Below are 20,997 nucleotides of genomic sequence, written 5' to 3'. Positions count from 1 at the left end.
CATTAATTGAGAGAATTTGTGTACTGGCATGATTATAAAACTTGGAAACGATGCCGGGCGCAAAAGTGTTCAACTCATTTAGAGTTGATTGAAATGTGTAAATAATGAAATCAGTTCCCGTTTGCAAAGGTGCTGTTTCACTTGCGATTCAATATTGACATCCTCGATGTAGGTCTGTTAGGCAAAGTCGTCTGACTCAGTGACTCGCTCCATCAAACAAACTCTACATCTTCAAAGACTCCATTCACAATTAGAATAGTCCTCCAGAAAATATTTTTTCATGAATACTCTGTTTTTTCGACATGACAGAAAGCCAATATGAAGTAAAATTATGTTGTTGAATGTTATTTATCAGTCGACGACAAGTTCTATCCAATAGAACCTAGAGTTCTGTACTCCACATTTCTTCATGTATCATTCCGTTAACTTGGATTTTCCATAATTTCCATTCCAGTCTAGATATAGGTGATTCATATAACTCGCAGTTTCCATTGGTTTAATTTCTTATCGAGGGCTACTCGAAGCGAATCTAAAATATCATGCAATAAGCAGTAAGAGAAAGAGATGTTCATCTATAATGTAATGGTCTACATCACATTGGTTCATCTTGTAGTAGTGGTCTCATTCCATGCAATTAGTGAGTCCAAGCACTATTGATCCAGGAATGTTTTCCCTTAATTCCAGGAAGTGATTCTCATTATACTTTCACATCTTATTGAAGTTTTTGATTGGTTATTCAGCGTCTTACACCATTAAACTGTCAAAACAACTCCTGTTCTGATTGTTTCCCATTCTATCTGTCAGAGTAGTAGTAGTAGTAGTAGTGGCTGAAGAGCTTGATCAACCTGGATATTTCTACTCCTGAACAAACTTCAACAAAACAATTCTAGTGATAAATAGCTTCAATAGAGTCCAACTAGTAAAAGCTATTTATGTGAGATTCAAAAATACTTTCATCAACTCCTATCTTATACATAAAGATAACCTCAAACAGAGATGCCATTAACCTTTTTGATGACCTTTGAATTGTATTTTTTCAGTGATTTGGATAACAATCAAATAGAAAAGCTCACAAGAGGAAGCATACAAGTTACAAGCGATCAACTGTAAGTTATTTCCACTTATTACTTCTACATGTGGATGCATCTTTTCGAAACCAACAATATTCTTATTGATCAGAAAAATTTAAGCCCTCACTCTCCGTCAGATATAATAATTCAGTATGCATGAATAATCACCATTCACGGTTATGATATTGGACTTCAAAATTGCAATTTTGTTCTCTATCACAATCTATTATTATTGATACAGGAATTTATCTTGAATAAGAAGTTCATAAATCGACTAATAACATCATACTGAGAATATTATAAAATATTTTATAATCTAAAACAAATTATGAACGAACAATAAATGCAGGTGGATGAGATTAGTACGAGTTTGTGTAATGGAATTAGGAATTCACAAAGAAAAGAATTAAATAACTATTGGTAAAACGAGTAACAAAACCTTCACTGCTACATAACCAGTTCAAAATTCAGGGGATGTATATGGGGGATTAATAATGAATGATGAGTTTGTCATACTCCCGATAGATGTTATCCTCATTGAGATGATGGGTTTTCAGCCAGGAAATGTATTTATCGAAAGATTGATGAGTCAATGGTGCATTCATAATCCAATTGATAACTTCTAAGTGCCTCTTTCAAAGGCTTGGTTTTAAATAATGAGATTGAGCGAAGTACATCATCCTTTGCGAGTGAATGAGTGATAAATCACTCGCTCCAATCTAAATTGATGATGAAGTTTAAATGGGACATTTCCACCATTGAAACAACAATAATGGCTGGGAAAGGTTAGCTTTGGAAATTGTTGCAGCTTTCATTTTCCAATGATGATCTTAGACTTCCGATAACTCTATCGAAATATTCATCAATCTACACAGATTTCAATTAAAAGTGAACCTTCTACTATAATTAAATGGAAAATTGATTCTTGTACATCACCCTGTAATGGAAAGTTGAGGTTTATTGATAATGAATAATAACCACATATTATTATAATTGAAGGATGTTTATTGAGAGTTTATCTAGAGAAATAAGGCTCACTTTAAATATCATGTGATGAAAACTATATAATGTCAAGCTCCAATAATATTGAATCGTGAGTTTTTCATCCTAGAACCTATACAAAGGAACCAAACAATATGGATGGTACTGGGAAGGTATCTTTTCTCGTTAAACTCATTCATTGAAACATTGGTCGAAGTGAGGGTTTATTATTACAATATAGTACACACTTATTGAACGAGGAATAATAATTTAGAGTTATAAGGATCATGCTCCTCTCAATGATCCTTACTAGTTTTCTTCTCTCTGCAAGCAACTTCGATATTAAATTCTCAATTTTGATCACGTGAGTAAATCATGATGATGAATTTACCATAGAGAGACATGTAATGGAATATTATTGTTTAAGAGTATATACTATCATAGACTTGATCTTCATGACTTGACTGACGAATAAAATATTGTTGGTGATGGATTCTTGATCCATTCCGAGCTACACTGTATTAACACACGTTTTTCTATGTATTTCACCCGACATGCAGTCAAATATTCAAGTAATAAAAATCTTTTACTTACTGACAGAACATTTCCGGTCGGCACTGTTGAAAATGATCGTGAGACGGTCAAAAGTACTACAGTCAGTAAGTAAAAAATTGAGATTATTTACTTAAATATTTGACTGCCTGTCATATGAAATACATAGAAAAAAGTGTGAAATTATTGTTATCGCTATCATCCATGAAAATGATGAGGTTCGAAAGCATTGGATATTTTCTATCTATGTTTCATCGATATTTTCCATCTTCGTTAATTTCCACCCATGGAAAAAGGATTGATAATAATGATTATTAATAATGATAAAACATGATCAACAACAATATCGTAACAGGGTGGAAATTTCTTTGATAACAACGTAACCCTGTTACGATATTGTTGTTGATCATGTTTTATCATTATTAATAATCATTATTATTAATCCTTTTTCCATGGGTGGAAATTAACGAAGATGGAAAATATCTATCCATCCCTGGATATGCTGAAACTTCAAACTTGTATCACATATTTCTCTGCTTTCATGATGATATTAAATCATAATCTTTAGACATTGCTACTTGATTTGATCAAGTAAAACACAACCAATAATATTTTTTTGTATCGGATAACACAATTTGGAAACCTCCTTCAGAATTGAAAAACTAGATGGGGAGACTTTTTCAGAGAAGACAAATCCTCGACTGCCTAGGGAGAATTCCTAGGAGATCTGGAAATCCTTTTACAATATTGGAAGATATTTTCCGAATAATGGGTTTTCTAGAGAGAAGATTCATGCAATACAAGAGAGATAGGATCCCATGATGACCAGCTAATATATTCAAGTATCTGGAAACGGAATATGTAAATCGAATCGATTGGATTTTGTAGGGGAAGCGGTAATGTGTTGCTGGTATTGTTCTCGGCACTCCTAACATTTTGAATCTCAACACTCGTTTGTATGTATAATCGTTTGGTTAATGCTCAATAATGTACTGAGATAACTAGTTGGTGGATGTTCATGAATTACCATTCTCATAACTTCTATCATTATAAGCCAATAACATGGAGTTGTGTCTGACAGATAAGAAGTAGCAATTATGAGTTACCATATAACGATATTGTTATTCCTGTGATTCAATGGCATACCAAAAGTCACTTGTAGATTCAACTGAAAGATGTTCAGAGTGGTGTCATCATAGAGTGGAAGAAACGGCGAGAAAGTGAATTGGTCAAGCAAGGTTTGCAATAAAGCAATTTTGTACAGTAAATAGTGTAATACTGGAGTATAAGCCAAGGATAGTACTGTACATACCTATTAGCGTCTACAGAAGATAATATTGAATATTTGATCAAGGATAAGAGAATAAATAATATTTTTTGTATCGGATAAAACCGTTTGGAACCTCCTCGAGAATAAAAAAACTAGATGGGGAGACTAGTTTAGGACTGTATACTATCCTTGTTGGACAGGTACTTGTGAAATGAATAAAACGTATGAGTCAGGGATCGAGGTATTGAAAACTATTGGAGACGGTGTTGTGAGTAGGCCGAATACAAGGATGGTGGAGGTGACAAATTATAATATCAGACAAGACTTTTTCCGTATAGAATATTGGAGACGTTGGATGTGAATGTAAGTATTATCGTCGTTATGACAGAGGAGAAGAGATTGAACATGTGAGGAGGATGCCTCCGGGGATAAAACTGAGATGAATAAGTTACTGAATACCTACAATAAACTAGGGAAAAGGAAGATCAAAGTACTCCTGAAGGAATGGTACCAATGGGGTCGACAATGCAAGCAAGAAGACTCACATGGGAGGAGTCCATTGACAGGCAAAGGCTGAGGTAATTAGGACACGGGAGATGGTAGACGAAATCCTAAGTTATTCAAGTACACTGTATAGACGATGTAAGTGAGAACTGTAGACAAAATCCCAAGTTATATGAGTATGAATAGTGAAAACGTTATAAGTGAGGAAAAAGAGCTTTGAGAGTCTGATTGCTGACACACGAACCGTAATAAGCCAAGTCAAATGGTCGTTTTTTAGGAGGAAAATATCGCAAATTTCTTGATTTTTTTAATCAAACGTATCTTACCTCACGAGTATATCTTTACAAAATTCAATTACCTCACATGAAAGAGGAGATTCTGTTCTTTAAATCAAGACCAAGTACCATTTTTTATCATTTCGGGATACCGAGATACACAGTTCTGAATATAGAAAATTGGCCATTTTTCTGTGTATTTAAATAGGGGCTAAAATACACTAAAAGTGGATTTTTTCATTTTCCCATCAAATTTCAATTATGATACATGATTTTGAACCGCCTTGATGAGCTGATAAGAATGAGCTGTAGTACGAGGATATCTGATCATTCTGTCAAAAGTTTTGATTCTTGATTTATCCTTATGACGTATTTCCCCCACTAGGAAATACTGAAATTAAATGTTTCTAACGGTTGATTCTCATAGAAAATAACCCGCGTGAGATGATTTCAGCCGAAATATGTATTTTTTTGTTAGGAAGGCCTTGAAAAGGTATTATAATGAAAAATTTGTATTTTTGCTGTAGGACATGATTTTCTATTTTTGGGTATATCCCCCGTCCTCCCACTACTAAATTCGAAAATTCCTAAGGGATCCTGTTCATGATAAATTGTTCTTTTACGTGATGTGTGGTTTTTTATCTATACTAGAGAAATATCAATGTTGTATAGGGTAGAATTGGTAGGATTGCATAATTTTGAAAACCCTTTAAAAAATATTCCTTTTTTGAAAATTCGAAGAAGGAGAAGAAGAAGAAAAAGAAGAAGAAGAACAAGAAGTACAAGATGAACAAGAAGTCAAATTAAAATTAAAATGAAATTGTAAAATTGGAAAACTCAAGGCTTCACTAATGAGATTGAATTCCAAAGCTAGTAAGCTGAATTGATATTGTAGCAACCGTTAGGACTAGTACAGAACTAGTCGAAACTCGCAAGATGGAAAACGGCAAGCAACTGAAAACCTGATAACAAGAGCGATGTTATCACTGTAATATCTCGCCTGACTGAGTTCGACTTCTGCAATCACCCAAAGGTTCGGGACGAGCTCCTTCACAGTCGAGCAGGCATGCATTTACCGATCACTCAAAAACCCTCTGTTTGTCAAAGGCGGGCTTCAAATCGCATGCTTCACTCAGTCAGGGATCAAACTAGCTCATAAGAAAATTTGCATTTTTTGTCTATTGAGGGAGTAATGAAATATTTAAATGAATATTGAAACGAATTTCAAATGAATTTTAATTTTTTATTAATGTTTTGTTCTTTGAAAGAAAAACTCATCCAAGTGCAGATAGGAGCTTACAGTGGAATTAATCAATTATTTCCACATAAGCTGACTTTTCTGATTTTGTATAATATACAAGTTGCATGATGAAGTTGTATTCAGGTTGCATGATAAAAGTTTAGATATTGGAGATTAGTTGGAGAGTTGAAACTGAATTTCATTTTGAGCTTGATAAAATTTATCAAGTTATCTTGATATTTAATATCAAGTCTCCTTCGTTATAATGTAGTTCATTTTTAGTTTCAGCCACCAGCTGACTTGAATTTAGTTCAAGCTTTGACTATGCAAACGATCCAAAAAGCTATTAATCGATTGTATTTGGTGAATCATTAGAACATAGCAGTATTATAGTTAAAATATAGGTGAAATGAGAGACTTACTGATCTTGATAGATTTATAATGTATTATATAATATATTCCATACTTTGAAGAGGCAGAATGACTAATAGGGGAATGTAATCTCCAACTAGAGAAGAAGTTTTTCAGTTCATGAAATCTGAAAGAATTATAATCATCCTATGGTGAGGTCCACGTTATAACGGCAGTGGAGAAAGATAGGAGAAAAACGTTGCCAAGTCTCTCCATTTTGCCACTGACTGTACACAGCTGTTACTCAATACATCCCATTAAATTTGATCTAATAATAATAATAATTATCATTTCCTTGATAAAATAATCAATTTGATGTCGAATCAATCAAGAATAAATATATTTTTAATAATTTGATTCAAAAATTTGCTTCCATAACTGAGATCAGATTTTATTTCTATACAAACCTGAAATGGCGGCTAATTTAAAAAGATGTGATACACCAATCTGAATTTCGAAACAACAGAAATAAAGTTATTTGGTAGGTATTCTATTCCAATTTCTTTCAAAAATAATAGAGAAATAGAAATCCTATTGAAAATCAGTAATTTCAATGGAAATAATTCTTAAATAACCTTTCAATATTATTTATACCGGTACGAGTAGGTCTAACCTATACGTGTAGGCTAACTGAAGCATGGATGAAGTCTAGGATGTCATTTCAGGTATTTTGATTTGTGTTTCTCATACGGTAATGTCTGAAAATTATTTAATTATTCCAAAAATACATTTTAAATTAATCAATTATCAGACTTGTGTACTAAAGTATTTTGATAGAATGAAGAAGAAAAATGGCGGCTGAGAATTGTTTGTCTACTTTTGTACAGTCACTGTCAAAAGTAAAAATAAAATATTCTAGAGAACAGACAACATTGCAAAGCTAGAGAGAGATAGCGCTATCTGTTTTGTTGTATGATAGAAAAGGACAGCAACAGTATTGTGAATCCTAGACTGTCATTATAACGTGGACCTCACTATAGGCTTATTTGTCATTCAATTCTCGCCTCTCTCAGTCGAAACAATATAAGAAAAGTTTATAAACGTTTTACAGTTACACCCTCCAATGGAATCTGTTTTCCCCTTTCAGATGGTTGAACTATAACAAGATAAGAGAGATAGAGGCTTTAGCTTTCTTCAACAGTACCCTAGCGACCCTGTGAGTATAATGATTTCTAAATAATTTTAATAATTGATTCTAAAAATTCTATCAAATGGGGGAGAATGTTAATGAATGAAAGGATTCAAATTACTCGAAGTATAAGGGAATTTAACATGGAATTACACCATCCGATCAACTTGGAACGATGGAATTATTTCAAATCAATCTGAACGTTTTCTTGTGAACAGTGGATTTTCATGGGATTACTCTGTGCGTTTATATAACTATCAATGTGTTACTTGTTGACATAAACATAGTCACAGTTCTGGATAGGCAATATATTATATAGAACATGATCGGTCATACAAATCTGTATGTATAAAAACGAACGAAAAGTGTAGACTAATTCAAAGATTCTTGGATTCAATAGTTTTAAAGTTTCAAGAAGGATGGAGTACGTATGACTGCAAAAATAAATCTACCAAGCTACAATAATTTGAAGATTCTCCAATCGAGCTCCAATCTACCATTCATAAAAAAAGATTTAATACATTAAAATAAAGATTCATTAAAATAGAAAAAATGAAATACAAGAGAAGGAAATTACTTTGACAATGAATTTCCCAGCACCTGATAATATTATCAATCAATCTGCATTTAAAATGCGAGAAGGATCATTCAAAAGTGCTCATATTTTTAATTATAATTTTTCTTATAGCAGTTAATGGACTTTCTATATTTGTTGTTAGGAGTCTAAAGGGAAACAGAGAGCTGAAAATGTTGGACAGTGATGCTTTCACAGGCCTTAGAAGTCTTCGTCATTTGTAAGTCGAATCAACAAAGCAATCATCAATAATTCATATACGCACGCAAGACCCCCTGTTTTGAATCTAATACATCCTCAAAGCATGTTGGCAATTGACAAGAGCTTTGACTCTATCTTCTAAATTACCATCCTGAATGGATTCTGTCAGCATTTCAGAGAGATAAAGACTAGTAAAATAGTGAAATAAGATCCAGAATAGTAGAAAATCAAGCAAATGAAATATATGTAATTATAATAATTCAGATAACTTGATCTGCTGAGACGATTCATTGCAAGTAATAAGGTGCGTACAGACTTTCGCTCTGCTCCGCAATCGAACGTCACTCGAGCAGATGGATTGATGATCGAAGGTGTGATCGAGAAGAGCGTGCGTGTAACAGAGGTCGAGCTTGGCAAGCTCCTATAGTGTGGTCCACGTTATAATGGCAGTGGATAAAGATAGAAGAATAGCGATGCCGATTCTCTGCATTAGTTAATTATATTTCTACACCGTCAAAAACATAATTGACATCGTTGTGGACCTAGAAAAGGATAGTACAACCGGTTTTGTCGAATGATAGACAAGGATAGCAAAACCAAAGTTGATCAAATACTGTCATTATAACGTGGACCTCACTATAGGTCGAACGTCGAACTAACCAATACTTGCGCATGCGTGGTCAACGTTTTTGTTTGTAATATTTGTTAATAGTTACGATCTCTGTGTTAGCAAATAAAATTATCAAAATTAATAATTAATCATTAAATCAAATAATATAAAGTTATAAAAGCATTTATTATAATAGGTACCGGCATATTAGCATTGAGAAAAAAGAAGCCGAGCTCCCAACCAAGCCTTTCACCTTTTGAAACATTGACAGAAACTAACTTTTATAATAAAACATTAAAATAAATGCAATAATCATTATATTTATTAAACATTTATTATATAAACATGATATATTATTAGGCTACCCAGCAATCCCCTGGTCAGAATATTTAATTTAGTTTTGTCATCCGATCAGCTGGATTGAACGTTTCACATTTGTGAGGTTAGGTTGTAGCGAAGTCAACATTAAGAAAAGAGCGGAGCGATCATCCTTCGAGCATCTATCGAACCTTTGCGTAACATCTCGCGTAACGTTCATGATCGGATCGCGGAGCGAGTGCAGAGCGTGCGCGGAGCGTGTTGGAGGCGCGTATATCTGTACGCACCTGAAGTACTATGGATAATGAACTTACAAAGTGACAATCGTTCCTTTCTAAGAATGCGGATTTGACTTGATGGTATGTAATAATGCTATTTTTGAAAACAAAATTTTTAAAATTTGTATGAACATTGCTTTTCATTGGATTAAGCTGCGTTTACACCGGAGTTAATAACACGAGTTATTAACAAAAAGTTATTAACTTGACTGAATCATCAAAAAATTCTCTTGACAAAAGTTAATAACTCATGTTTCTAACAGAAAATTCCTTGTTATTAACAAGATCTTGTTATCAATATAAAATTTACTTCCATATTATTTCATTTAACGAGACTATTCATAGATATAACAGCCGGAATAAAAAGTAAAAAATTGTTTTTAAATTTGAATTGAAACATGTGTGTGATCATTAAAATAATGATCTTCATCTGATCTAATGTGAATAAATTATAGGTAATGCGTTTACACCAGAGTTTAAAACAAAAGTTCTCAACATAAGTTAATAACATTTTCTTTTCGCTGCTAGTTTTTTTATCAACAAAAGTTAATAGCTTTGTCACGTGTTTTGTCTGCAGCTGTAGTTATTAGGGAACAGCTGTAGTTGTAGGGTAGAGATGTTGGGCGAGGGGGTTGCGGGGAAGATAGTAACCTGTTATTAACAAAAGTTACCGACTCTAATCAAGTAACACGAGTTATCAACTTTTTTCAAGATAATTTTTTGTCGATTCAGTCAAGTTGACAACATTTTATTGATAACTCATGTTATCAACTCCGGTGTAAACCAACTCAACATGATGTTATCAACTTTTGTAATAATTAACATACGGTGTTAAAAACTTGTGTTATTAACTCCGGTGTAAACGCAGCTTTAGTATGTGTGATGAAGAATTTATGTGTGATGAAGAATTCATGCCAAAGCACACATTTGAAAAATGTACTTCTCTCTTTTCAGGGATCTTTCAGACACTTCAATAACATTCCTACCAACCAGTGGATTGAGAGGCTTGGAAGAACTCAAAATTCAAGGAACAAAGTCACTGAAAGTTTTCCCATCAATTTACAGTTTTGATGTGAGTTGAACATGGGATCAACTCATACTCTGTCTTGTTTGTGTGGGCATTACCTGTTATTTTGGGTTTATTCTAGGTAACCTCAATCCTATACCATAGATTAAGCCATAATTTTATTGTATCAATGAATGAATGGAAATCGAGATAAATCCGCCAAGATTAGGTAAAACTTGAATAGGAGGAAGTGTTTTCCAAAATCAATATTTATGTTTTCTCTTCAATAGAGAAAAAAATGACGATGATTTCCAAAACATTTAATGAATTAATAATTTTGATTGAAAGCTAATTCGTAATATATGTAGGAATTGATTATTAAGTACGAATTCATGTTAGTAGCATCAAGTTTGATTAGAAGATATCAAATATTATTTTCGTGCTCATTTTCATACATGAATCGAAATCCTGCTCGTTCCTAGAAACGTGGAAATGAAAAATGTTCTATTCTCATTCTCCGCAATTTTTCCTGTTCATTGTAGTGTATGAGGAAGATTTTAAGGAAGAACGCAGTGCCAGAGAAAGAATTCCCTTCAACAAATAAATTATTCAGCCGGCAGTTACAAGCTCGATTTGTTCCGAAAATAAAACGATGTGGAAAACTAACCTGAATAATTGTTTTTCCCTCATGCTTAGATAAGAGATAAGTAAATATTGGAGCCTTAAAACATCTAGTGAGTCTGCGATGGAGCGTGTTCATTCACTCTCTTTATCACATACGTTACTTTCGTCCTTTTTCCAATCACAGTGAATGCATTGAGGGAAATGAGTAATAGAAACTTCACATTTGCATGTGTGGGTACCGGTTGTCTGGACAATAGAAGGTCTTATCGAAACCACAGTAGAATCACATTGAACGATTCCAATCGAATTCAAATACGTTTTTCAAGTTAACTCACTTAGCTTGGAGTTCATTAATTTAGATTAAATCGATCAATCGATGATGAACAGCTCTCGCCAGCAAAACCAATTGTAACTTACTTTAGCTTCAGTTCTCAGCCTACATAATATTTGGACAATTCAAGATAAAATTAGGAAATTGAAGAAGTTTTGGGCAATAGCCTGTTTTTCATTTCCAACTATTATAATGTTTGCTCTAATAAATAAATAAATACTCACATTTCATAAATAAGTCTGTACTGCTAAATTGAATGAATTCAAAATATATATGTTTCAAATTTACTTAAATGTTCAAAAGCATTTATTGTCATTGCATTCATATATAACTGATATACATTATTCATTCCATAATATTTTTTGAAATGTAATATGAGATAAGATTTTTAACAATCGAATCGGTACATCATTTGACAGTAGTTGTTGTCTGAATACTACAAGTGGATCAGGGACCTCATCGATTTGGAGTAGACCAAACCACAGAATCAATAATAGCAGTTTTTAATATTATAGGAGTTTTCTCTGACCAAAATTTCAGTACCGAATTGTAGTGGGGTGATATTTTAGCCGATTCAGGTGCGATAGCCTGCAATACAGCAATGAATCTTATGGAAATTAATTCCTGTAAAAGTGCTCAAAAGTACCTGACCCAATAATCGAATGTTCCAATCAGCTTCCACTCGAAGTTCTGTCCTGTTATCTATCCACTTCCATCTCCATTTTCTCCTCCATGATCAGTCAATTGTTTCATCCACATATCAACTCCAAAGTGATTAAAAGAAGTGACTGGATCGATTATGCAATGAATGCGCTCTTGCATTCGTTTTGATCGATCATTGCGCTCTTGCATTCATTTTTGAATAAAAGAATTGATTCACTGGGTTTTATTTTTAACGTTTCAATGATATCTATCTCATTGCAGATTTTTCTAGTCTTTAGGCTTTCTGCATCATCCATTTATGCAATTCCACTGCTTATTCGATTATAACAAAGTGAAAGATTTAACATAGAAATTAATTTCTAATTTACAACCCAGGACAAAGAATATGAACCAGGACAATAATAATCATTTTTGTAAGTTTCTCATAATTCGATTATTTATTGAAGCTTGATATCATCAAAACAAAGTTCAAAATCTATTTTTAAAATTTTATTCTGAATGAGACTTTTTATAGGTAATCTACGCTTTTAAAAGATGTAATCTTGGAATGTTATCAACTATTTATTGAATTTTTAATAGTTCAATTTGACTATTAATATATTCACAACCTAGAAACCTGAATAAATTGTGTAGAGCGTTCATTCCAATTGCTTCTAGATGGCTCCTTGAAATTTTAGATGCAGTACCGTATTTGTATCGACGAATTCCCGGAACTGAATGCGATGAAGTTTTTCCAGTTCCTTCCCATAATGCATGTACAAATAAGTTTAGCTTTTCCCAGAAAAATCAAATAGATTTGATTATTCGAGAAAACTCTGACAACCATTCTTGCCATTGTTGAGAGTTACGAACTTGATGTTCTTACTCTTACAAACGTATATTATTCAAGACGTCTTTGACTAATTTCCCAAGAGAATTCTTGATCTCTTGTCAAAAGAGAACCTCTTCAATATTGTCTGGATCAATAAATTCAGTCTTACATATTTAATTTCACATTTCAGTCGCTGAAAGAGGTTTGGTTGACATATTCGTGTCACTGTTGCGCATTCCATTTCCCCGCGCAGCACGATCCGCTCGGCTATTTACGACACCAGGTAAATCGAGTCCTACCATTTGTCATTGATCCAAAACAATTTCTTGAAATGCGCTGATCAATCAGTTAATCAGTCTTCTTTACTACCATAACATGATCTAATCCACAATTTCGCTCAATCTGCTGACAATGTCTCCAAGCAGGAGTTCGCCTAGAATGTTTGATCCAAGGAATAGAAGCCAATTTTCCACTGGAATGAACGAGTTTCCATTTCACTCATGAGTAATCTCTACTCGGGAAACTTCTAGTGTAATGAATTACTTTGAAAGTGGATAGATTGGCTGTACTATTTACTGTAGACAAAGAACAGTTTGTTCAGAATGTGGAAGAAGTATATTGTTCTCAACAGAATAATTGATGATATGATTAGTTTATCGCCTGCTGCGAGCCAAACTGGAAAGAACTCAATTCATTTTGAGCCATCAAAGGAGCTCGAGAATTTCTAGGCGGCTTCTGAAGTAATGAAATTCTACTCCTATGATCCTATTATTTATTATTGAGGATGTTTTTCTCAATTAATATCCACATTTTTATGTGTAATCGAACATTGGCTTTTTCGAGGGTTATAAGAAGGAAGATTATAAACACCATATAAAATAGAAACTAGGCCCATCAACTTGGTGAAAGTTTATTAGAGCTGCAATCTCTAACAAGCCACAATAATATGGAGGATACTATTGTATCAAACTCTTTAATAGATTGAAAAGTTCTAATATGTCGATCTTTTGATTTTTCATTTTGTTTTTTTTTTTGAAACAATGTAAGAATCATCTGTTTTCTCACTTACTACACGTCGGTAATGCAGGAAAAATCACAGTTTGGAATTGATCAAAGATTATCATCTGTAACCTACTATTGATAAAGTAATTCTCTTGTCATAGAGAAAATCCTGATTCTCCCAGGATAACTGCAAGAGTCACACGATTTTCAATATCTTATTATTCATCTATCCTCTATCTCTTGAATTAATTTGGATCTAAGTTCTATTTATGAACAGGTTCTTCGTAATTTACTGATATATTGAATGATTACTTCTGGCTCTGCCTCATTCTATATTGTTTCCGCCAATATTTAGTGAATGTTCTAAGTAGTGGAAAATTATATAAACAAGTGAGTGATGGAAATTAAGTTAAGAATAAAACCAGTAAAGCACTTCGTCTTTCTCACTAGGAATTCATGCTCCGGATAAAGGAAGAGCAATGTACGAGTCAGAAAAATCATCACACGGAATTAAAGAAGCACCATGGGATGGGTGCATTCGATCAGGATTGGGGATTTTCAGTGACCAAAGTGCTTCCAACTGGATCATTCCTAGAAGGACAGTTCCATTCAATTGGTGATTATTATTTATAAATACTTTTCCTAGAATAGGAGCTAAGTAAAATGGAGTAAATACGTTTCCTAGAATAATAGCAGTATAATCAGAAGCGATCCTGCTTCAGGCGATAACCAAAATTAAAATTGTATCGGAGATATTGTTCTCTTGTTGTGAATGACGCTTGAAATACAGAACAGGAGCTGAGCGATTTTCAGTCGCTCTGAAAATCAGCAGCATTCCGCGTCTGTGGTCGAACCGCAGCATGTAACCTTGTACCTTGTTCTTACGCTAACGATGTCACTGAAATGGAAATTCTATTTTATCATGACTTGGTGATTCATCAAACAATGTTTGGATTCATACTATAAGAAACGATTTCGTATTACTACTAACAGACTAACTAAATTTTAGTAATGAGTAATGTGAGCCTAATTAAAATGTGAGACCCAGTGTGATTTACAATGTGAGCTCAGTAAAATTTTCATCTTTACTTCGTCTTTTTTGTATTAAATAGTATTAAGTTCTAGCAGGTAACCTGTGCTTTGCATTGGGAGAATTTTTGTGTTGTTCTTTTTAGAAAAAAGGCGACACCTAGCAGTTCAGGTTATTCTATTACTTGAAGATAGAATAAGTCCAGAAATGCATTTTTCTTTTGAAAGAAGTGTTTTCTACAAGAAAAAGTACTATTTTAATTTCACTTCTATTATTGAAAGTCACAATATTCTTAGACAAATCATTATCGTTAGCTAATCAACCCATGTATTTGTATCTCCATTGCACTTTTGACCTTTGTCATCTAGATAGAATTTTTGTTTCATCATTACTCACTGTTCCAGTATCAACTAACAAGAAGATCAATGCTCTGTGCGGAAACATATCGAAGAACTATGAGGAGGTGAAATGCTTTCCGCGGCCAGACGCGTTCAACCCGTGCGAGGACCTGATGGGCAACTGGGTGCTGCGGGTGGCCGTGTGGCTGGTGGCCATATTGGCCCTGCTTGGCAACTTGGCCGTGCTGCTAGTGCTACTCAGCTCCCGCTTCCGCATGACTGTGCCCAAGTTCCTCATGTGCAACCTGGCCTTGGCCGACCTCTGCATGGGCCTCTACCTCCTCCTCATCGCAATAATGGACGCTCGCTCCATTGGAGACTACTTCAATTATGCTATTGACTGGCAGAATGGTGAGTGGGCCTGGTTGCTTCTTCAACCTCTAGTTTCCATATAACTGGATGTTCAAGCTCGACTAATCTGGAATCCCTTTCCTAAATCTGAATTGATTTCACTATTCCAAATCGTTTTCTCTTCAAATACCATGTAGAATCTGACCATGCGTGAATTATGATGCTGGGGTTGGAACAAACGAGCGAATACTTGTGCTGAACAAAGATTATTAAAAATCTGTAAAAATACATTTTTAAAATTCGAAAGTCATGAGACCCAACATTCATACACTTTTGATGACATAATCATTATCATGCTTCTCATAATATTCCGGATTGATTCTATGTGTTTTGTGCTCCAGAATTTGTGCTCTAGCTCTATGCACGTTTGGTCTAAATGCAGCCTGAGAAGAGAAGGTGAGAGTGAAATAATTATGAACTGTAAGCTGATTAAATTGGAATAGGAAAAGTTTTTGGCACATCCTGTTGAGATATTCCAAAAGTCCAATATTTGCAGAATATGGATTGAACCAATAAATAGAAAAATGATTATCAAAGTGTACATAATAACAAGCTCTCTTATAAATTCTCAATAATAATGAACAGATTTTTATTACGATACGAACATTTCACAATATGGAGACCGATTTGCTCGGCTCGGGATTATCTCAATTAGGTTGTATCAAATATGGTAATTCTGATCAGCTTATTTGTTCAAGCAGCAAGAGTCGTTCCCAATTAGTTTCCAATAGGATTAGCTGCACTTTCAATCACGTATATTGTGATATTATTTTATCAGAGCAAGTTGCAATATGGTGGTATATTGTAGCCTACATGGTGGTATATTCCGTCATCTGAGTATAAAAGCAAAGTGTAATATATGAATCCACAGAGAAAGGATTCTTTTTCTTCTCTATACAGGATATTATTCCAACAAAATATTGGCATTTTGAACAGTATAGAGACTCTTGTACAGTTATTTAAAATAAATACAAAAGGAAAATCGAAGAGACTGATGGTCAACAAAGAATAATGTGCTTCATCAATTAAATATCAGTTCAATAATACTTTACTTCAACAGGTATTGGATGCAAATTGGCAGGATTTCTGACAGTTTTTGCCAGCGAGTTGTCAATCTTCACATTAACTGTAATAACATGTGAAAGATGGTACACAATAACCTATGCAATCCATCTCAACAAACGACTGAGACTGTCATCGGCCGCCCAAATTATGGTACTTGGATGGATCTACTCCATTACCATGGCAACCCTACCTTTCTTTGGTATAAGCAGCTACTCTATCACGAGGTTTGTGTGATCTTTTTTTACAAATCTTTCATTGCATTCATATCAATGATGTAACATTGAAACGTTTGCAATATAATGAGTCTTGTAATCAAATGAAAATAATATTCAAAGAATGAATATTGTGGTTATTGTAACCTAATATAAAACATGAAAAATATTATGACTCTTGTAACCAATTGAAGACTATATTAAAAAATATCTTGTCTAAGTACCTTCTCCATTGTGGAGGTTGGCAATCATCATGGCAATTCTTACCTTGTTCTCCACTGCTCATTTGTTGTGCAATTGAATGCTTCCCTCAGGTTTCTCAACAAAGACATTTTTCTTCTTTCAATATATTTCATTTGGGAATATATATTGTGGTAATTGTAACATATTGGGTACAACAATGAAAAAATACTTGTGATTTGTAGGAACATTAATCAAAGAATTCTTACCAACAACAGTTGTTCTGTTGTCTAAGAATCCTTGTTGTCAGTGTTATAGCTTGATGTTTCGTTTCATGCCATTTTGACTTTGATTCCTGTATTTTATTATTATTGGAAATTGATGATAGTGTATCATAATTTTGTTGAAAAAATCATTTGTCAATTTATCATTGTCATTTTGTCATTTTTCATCATTTGTCAATTGTTGAAAAAACTGCTGACTTGATTGCAGCATCTGCCTGCCAATGGAGAACGCCAAGACTAGCGACCTGGTGTACCTGGTGACACTGCTGGTGTTCAACAGTCTGGCGTTCTGGGTGATCTGCGCCTGCTACAGCCGCATGTACGTGTCGATTCGCGGCGGCCAGGGCCAGGCGACGGCCGACCCACTCTCCTGCCCCGACATGCGGGTGGCCAAGCGGATGGCTCTGCTCGTCTTCACCGACTTCGCGTGTTGGGCGCCAATCGCCTTCTTTGCACTCACCGCCCTGGCTGGCCTCCCGCTCATCGATGTGCCCAAAACTAAGATATTGCTCGTCTTCTTCTACCCGCTCAACTCTTGCGCCAATCCCTACCTCTATGCGCTGCTCACACAGCAGTACCGTCGCGACTTCTTCATCCTACTGAGCAGGTAGGATGATTCAATAGCTACATAGTATATACATGGATGCTACCTATTCAACATACTTACATGCACTACGTACAACATAGAGCATGGTTTTCACAATAAGACAATTTCCATTCACGCCATTCATAATAAACTGCATACATTATTGGCTATGCAGCAACTAATAGTAATTTAGCACTCTCATTCAACAGAAACAACTGATTTCCAATCTCGACAATCCATGTTCCCTACAAGGATAGAGAACGTTATTCATAGCTTATATGTGGATAGAAACCATAGTACTAATGCGTTCGAGTTTTAATGATCTGATTTCCTCAAAAACATGCAGCATGCTTAACACAATATGAAAATATCAATTCAAATCAAATTGTTTACAATTTGAGTCTGCAGCAAATAATTGAAATACATAACTCACAAGTGGACACTACAAACACATTATAATATAGTAAACGTTGCTGTGTACTTTTATAAGTAGCATATTATGGAGAGTTTAATTCATTTGTTTAACCATACATGTGTTACAAAGATCGTGCAAAATGGTTGGCTTGAAAAAGAAACCTTTGGTCAACAATATTTCACTGAACTCAACTTCATGTAGTTTATCGTGATTCTAGTCTACTCTATCACCCTTTGTAGAGTGAAAATATGAAAGTATGAAGCAAGAAGAAAAACTCAAGAGCAGAAAAAGTACGATCATTTTTTCTTTTTTCAATTGAATGATAGCCGGAGGGCAGCTGCTATGCCATCTAATTGGTTCAATTATGACGAACCAGATATTGAAATGAGTGTTTTTGTTTGCTGAGAAAATAGAGTGCGCTACATTGTTACGTGGAACTACTAAATTTCAGGTACGGCCTGTGCTCGAAGCGAGCGGCTCAATACAAGGGCGCATACGGCACTAGTGTGAGATGCGGCATGGGGCAGGAGACAAAGTGCAACGCGACCGGGGGCGGCGATGCTTCCGCCCCCAACCACCGCGGCTCCTTCCTCACCACCCTCACCTCGTTCGACTGCTCGTCGAAGCCTGCCTCCCTCACCACTGTACCCGAGTGCCTCAACAAACCTCTCCAAATATTCTCCGTTGACTCGGTGCACAGTATCAAAGATATTTGCGACGCTAAACAGAAAAGAAACTCTGTTCAGGCTACATCTGCTCTATAAGACTAGTCTAAGTGGAAAATGTGTCAGAATCGAGCTTGTCTATTCTATAGTCTTATTGAAATAAACCCCTGCCAACACTTCCCTGAAACAAGTATCTTTTCTACTGATTACTCGTATAAAGTCAGTTGTTGAATGCATTGTGAATAAAAATAACTCTCAGTCTATTTTCATTATTTATTGGTAGTCTACTCACTGTAAATAATTTTTTCGTATTCGTTGAGGTGAATTCAACCTTTCCATAATAATTAAAAAACACAGTTTTATTCTTGTCACATCAACTGCAGGATTCTTTCTATCACAAGGACTGCAGTTTTATGTTGACAGCTCTTCAGCTAAAGAAAATGTGATATAAATCTTGTATAAATGTCTAATAAATGTGGATATGACAAAAAAACTGTGTTTTCTTAATCATGGGAAAATGTTACAATATCAATTCTCATTCAACAAATTTTTCATAAGTTTGAATTTTTCTCTAGTTGTTATTAATTCACAATTTATGAAAGTTATGTAGGTAATGTAGACGATAATTTCGCCCTTTTATGATTAGATTGTATTTTTATTGTGTAATGTTGTTATTCATTCACAATACATAATTAATAGAAATTGATGGAAGTAGTGTACGGTAGGCCTGCTGTGGAAAGTAGCACTAATGTAAATTGTGGACTTGAGAATAGTTATTCTGCTCTCCTTGATATGCATTTTCACAATCCAATAAGTTACATATTCTTCTCTCTTCTTGTCTTCGAAATCTTATACTTTTTTCTAAATCACCAGAGAATTTCAAACATTGTGCAATGGCATATTTTTTGAAGGATCAAAAAAATATTTTGAAAGAAGCTGAAATGTTTCAATTTTTATTGTTGTAAAGCTAGTAGGTATTTCGTAATAGTTGTGAATCAGTGCATTGTTATTTAACCTCTTTTCTATCTTCAACTGTCTTGGGATAGGGGTCTGAAAAGCCGGAATTGATTAATAGTTCCCAACCATACGTTTAAAGTGCTATGATAATGAAAATGAATAGATCAAAGTCTTCATGATCTGATTTTTTTCAACTGTAATAAGAAATTACAAAATTTGGATAATGCCCTCAAGAGGTTCCATGACTTGAAAAACATCACGTCACATACTGGATCAAGGAATTTATGGCATAAAATAAAATTTTCTTTCTTATAGATTACTTTTCCTCAAATACAGTACTGATTAAGAAGTCCAATGAACTTGCCGCATTCCAGAGTGAGTGAGGCTGACTTTTCTGTTTCTTTTCAGATCTCATTTTAATCTATTGTAAATTCCAATGTACATTATATAAGAATATTTACTTTTTATTTTTCATACTATCTATTGAAAATGTAATGTTGATTTATTATGGAAAAATAAATGTATATCTTTTTTAATAATTTGTAGAGTATTTCTTTTAGGATCCTACTGTAGTTTCTTTTTCCTTCATGTCTTCTAGATCCATCATAATATCATTTTCTTGACTAAAATGGATTTTATTGACTCCAAGTTGGAAGGAATCATGATGAATTGTATGCTCGATCACCAATTATGGGATGATGGGTTCAGCTCAGACTTTTCTATAGTAGCGATTATCGTTTTCCAGTTTTTTTCTTTAAAAAATCTTTCCGGATAAATCTTCCAGGTTAACATTACAGTAACTAGGAATTTCTCTTGATCGATTTTTGAAAATTTATTTAAAAGCGAACACATCTGTATCAAAATGCCTTTCAATAATATTCATCTTCAACGACACTTCATCATTTTATGTGAAAAAGGTTCACTAGTCCAATATGAAGAGCCAATAATAATGTTGTCTAATTATAACTTTATGACTCGTTGATGGGCTCAGCAACGGTTTAACA

At 34.3% G+C, this 20,997-nt stretch overlaps 1 protein-coding gene across 2 annotated transcripts in view; it reads left to right on the top strand.

The window, feature by feature from the left end:
* The window catches only part of LOC111047634 (lutropin-choriogonadotropic hormone receptor), a 98,586-nt gene extending 78,061 nt beyond the window's left edge, over positions 1-20,525 (top strand). The window contains exons 7-16 of one of the 2 annotated variants that reach the window (XM_039426886.1): positions 1,041-1,106; positions 7,391-7,459; positions 8,152-8,226; positions 10,368-10,485; positions 13,039-13,131; positions 14,301-14,466; positions 15,285-15,629; positions 16,690-16,918; positions 17,579-17,977; positions 18,823-20,525. In XM_039426886.1, the coding sequence (XP_039282820.1) occupies positions 1,041-1,106; positions 7,391-7,459; positions 8,152-8,226; positions 10,368-10,485; positions 13,039-13,131; positions 14,301-14,466; positions 15,285-15,629; positions 16,690-16,918; positions 17,579-17,977; positions 18,823-19,135 (1,873 nt within the window). In that variant the 3' untranslated portion in view covers positions 19,136-20,525. Of the gene's footprint in view, positions 1-1,040; positions 1,107-7,390; positions 7,460-8,151; positions 8,227-10,367; positions 10,486-13,038; positions 13,132-14,300; positions 14,467-15,284; positions 15,630-16,689; positions 16,919-17,578; positions 17,982-18,822 lie in introns of those variants that run through there. The other variant, XM_039426887.1, reaches the window with a different exon arrangement.
* The last annotated feature ends 472 nt before the right edge of the window (positions 20,526-20,997 follow it).

Source organism: Nilaparvata lugens, chromosome 4 (genome assembly GCF_014356525.2).
Source record: "Nilaparvata lugens isolate BPH chromosome 4, ASM1435652v1, whole genome shotgun sequence".
Taxonomy (NCBI): domain Eukaryota; kingdom Metazoa; phylum Arthropoda; class Insecta; order Hemiptera; family Delphacidae; genus Nilaparvata; species Nilaparvata lugens.
This window is presented reverse-complemented; position numbering and strand designations above follow the sequence as displayed.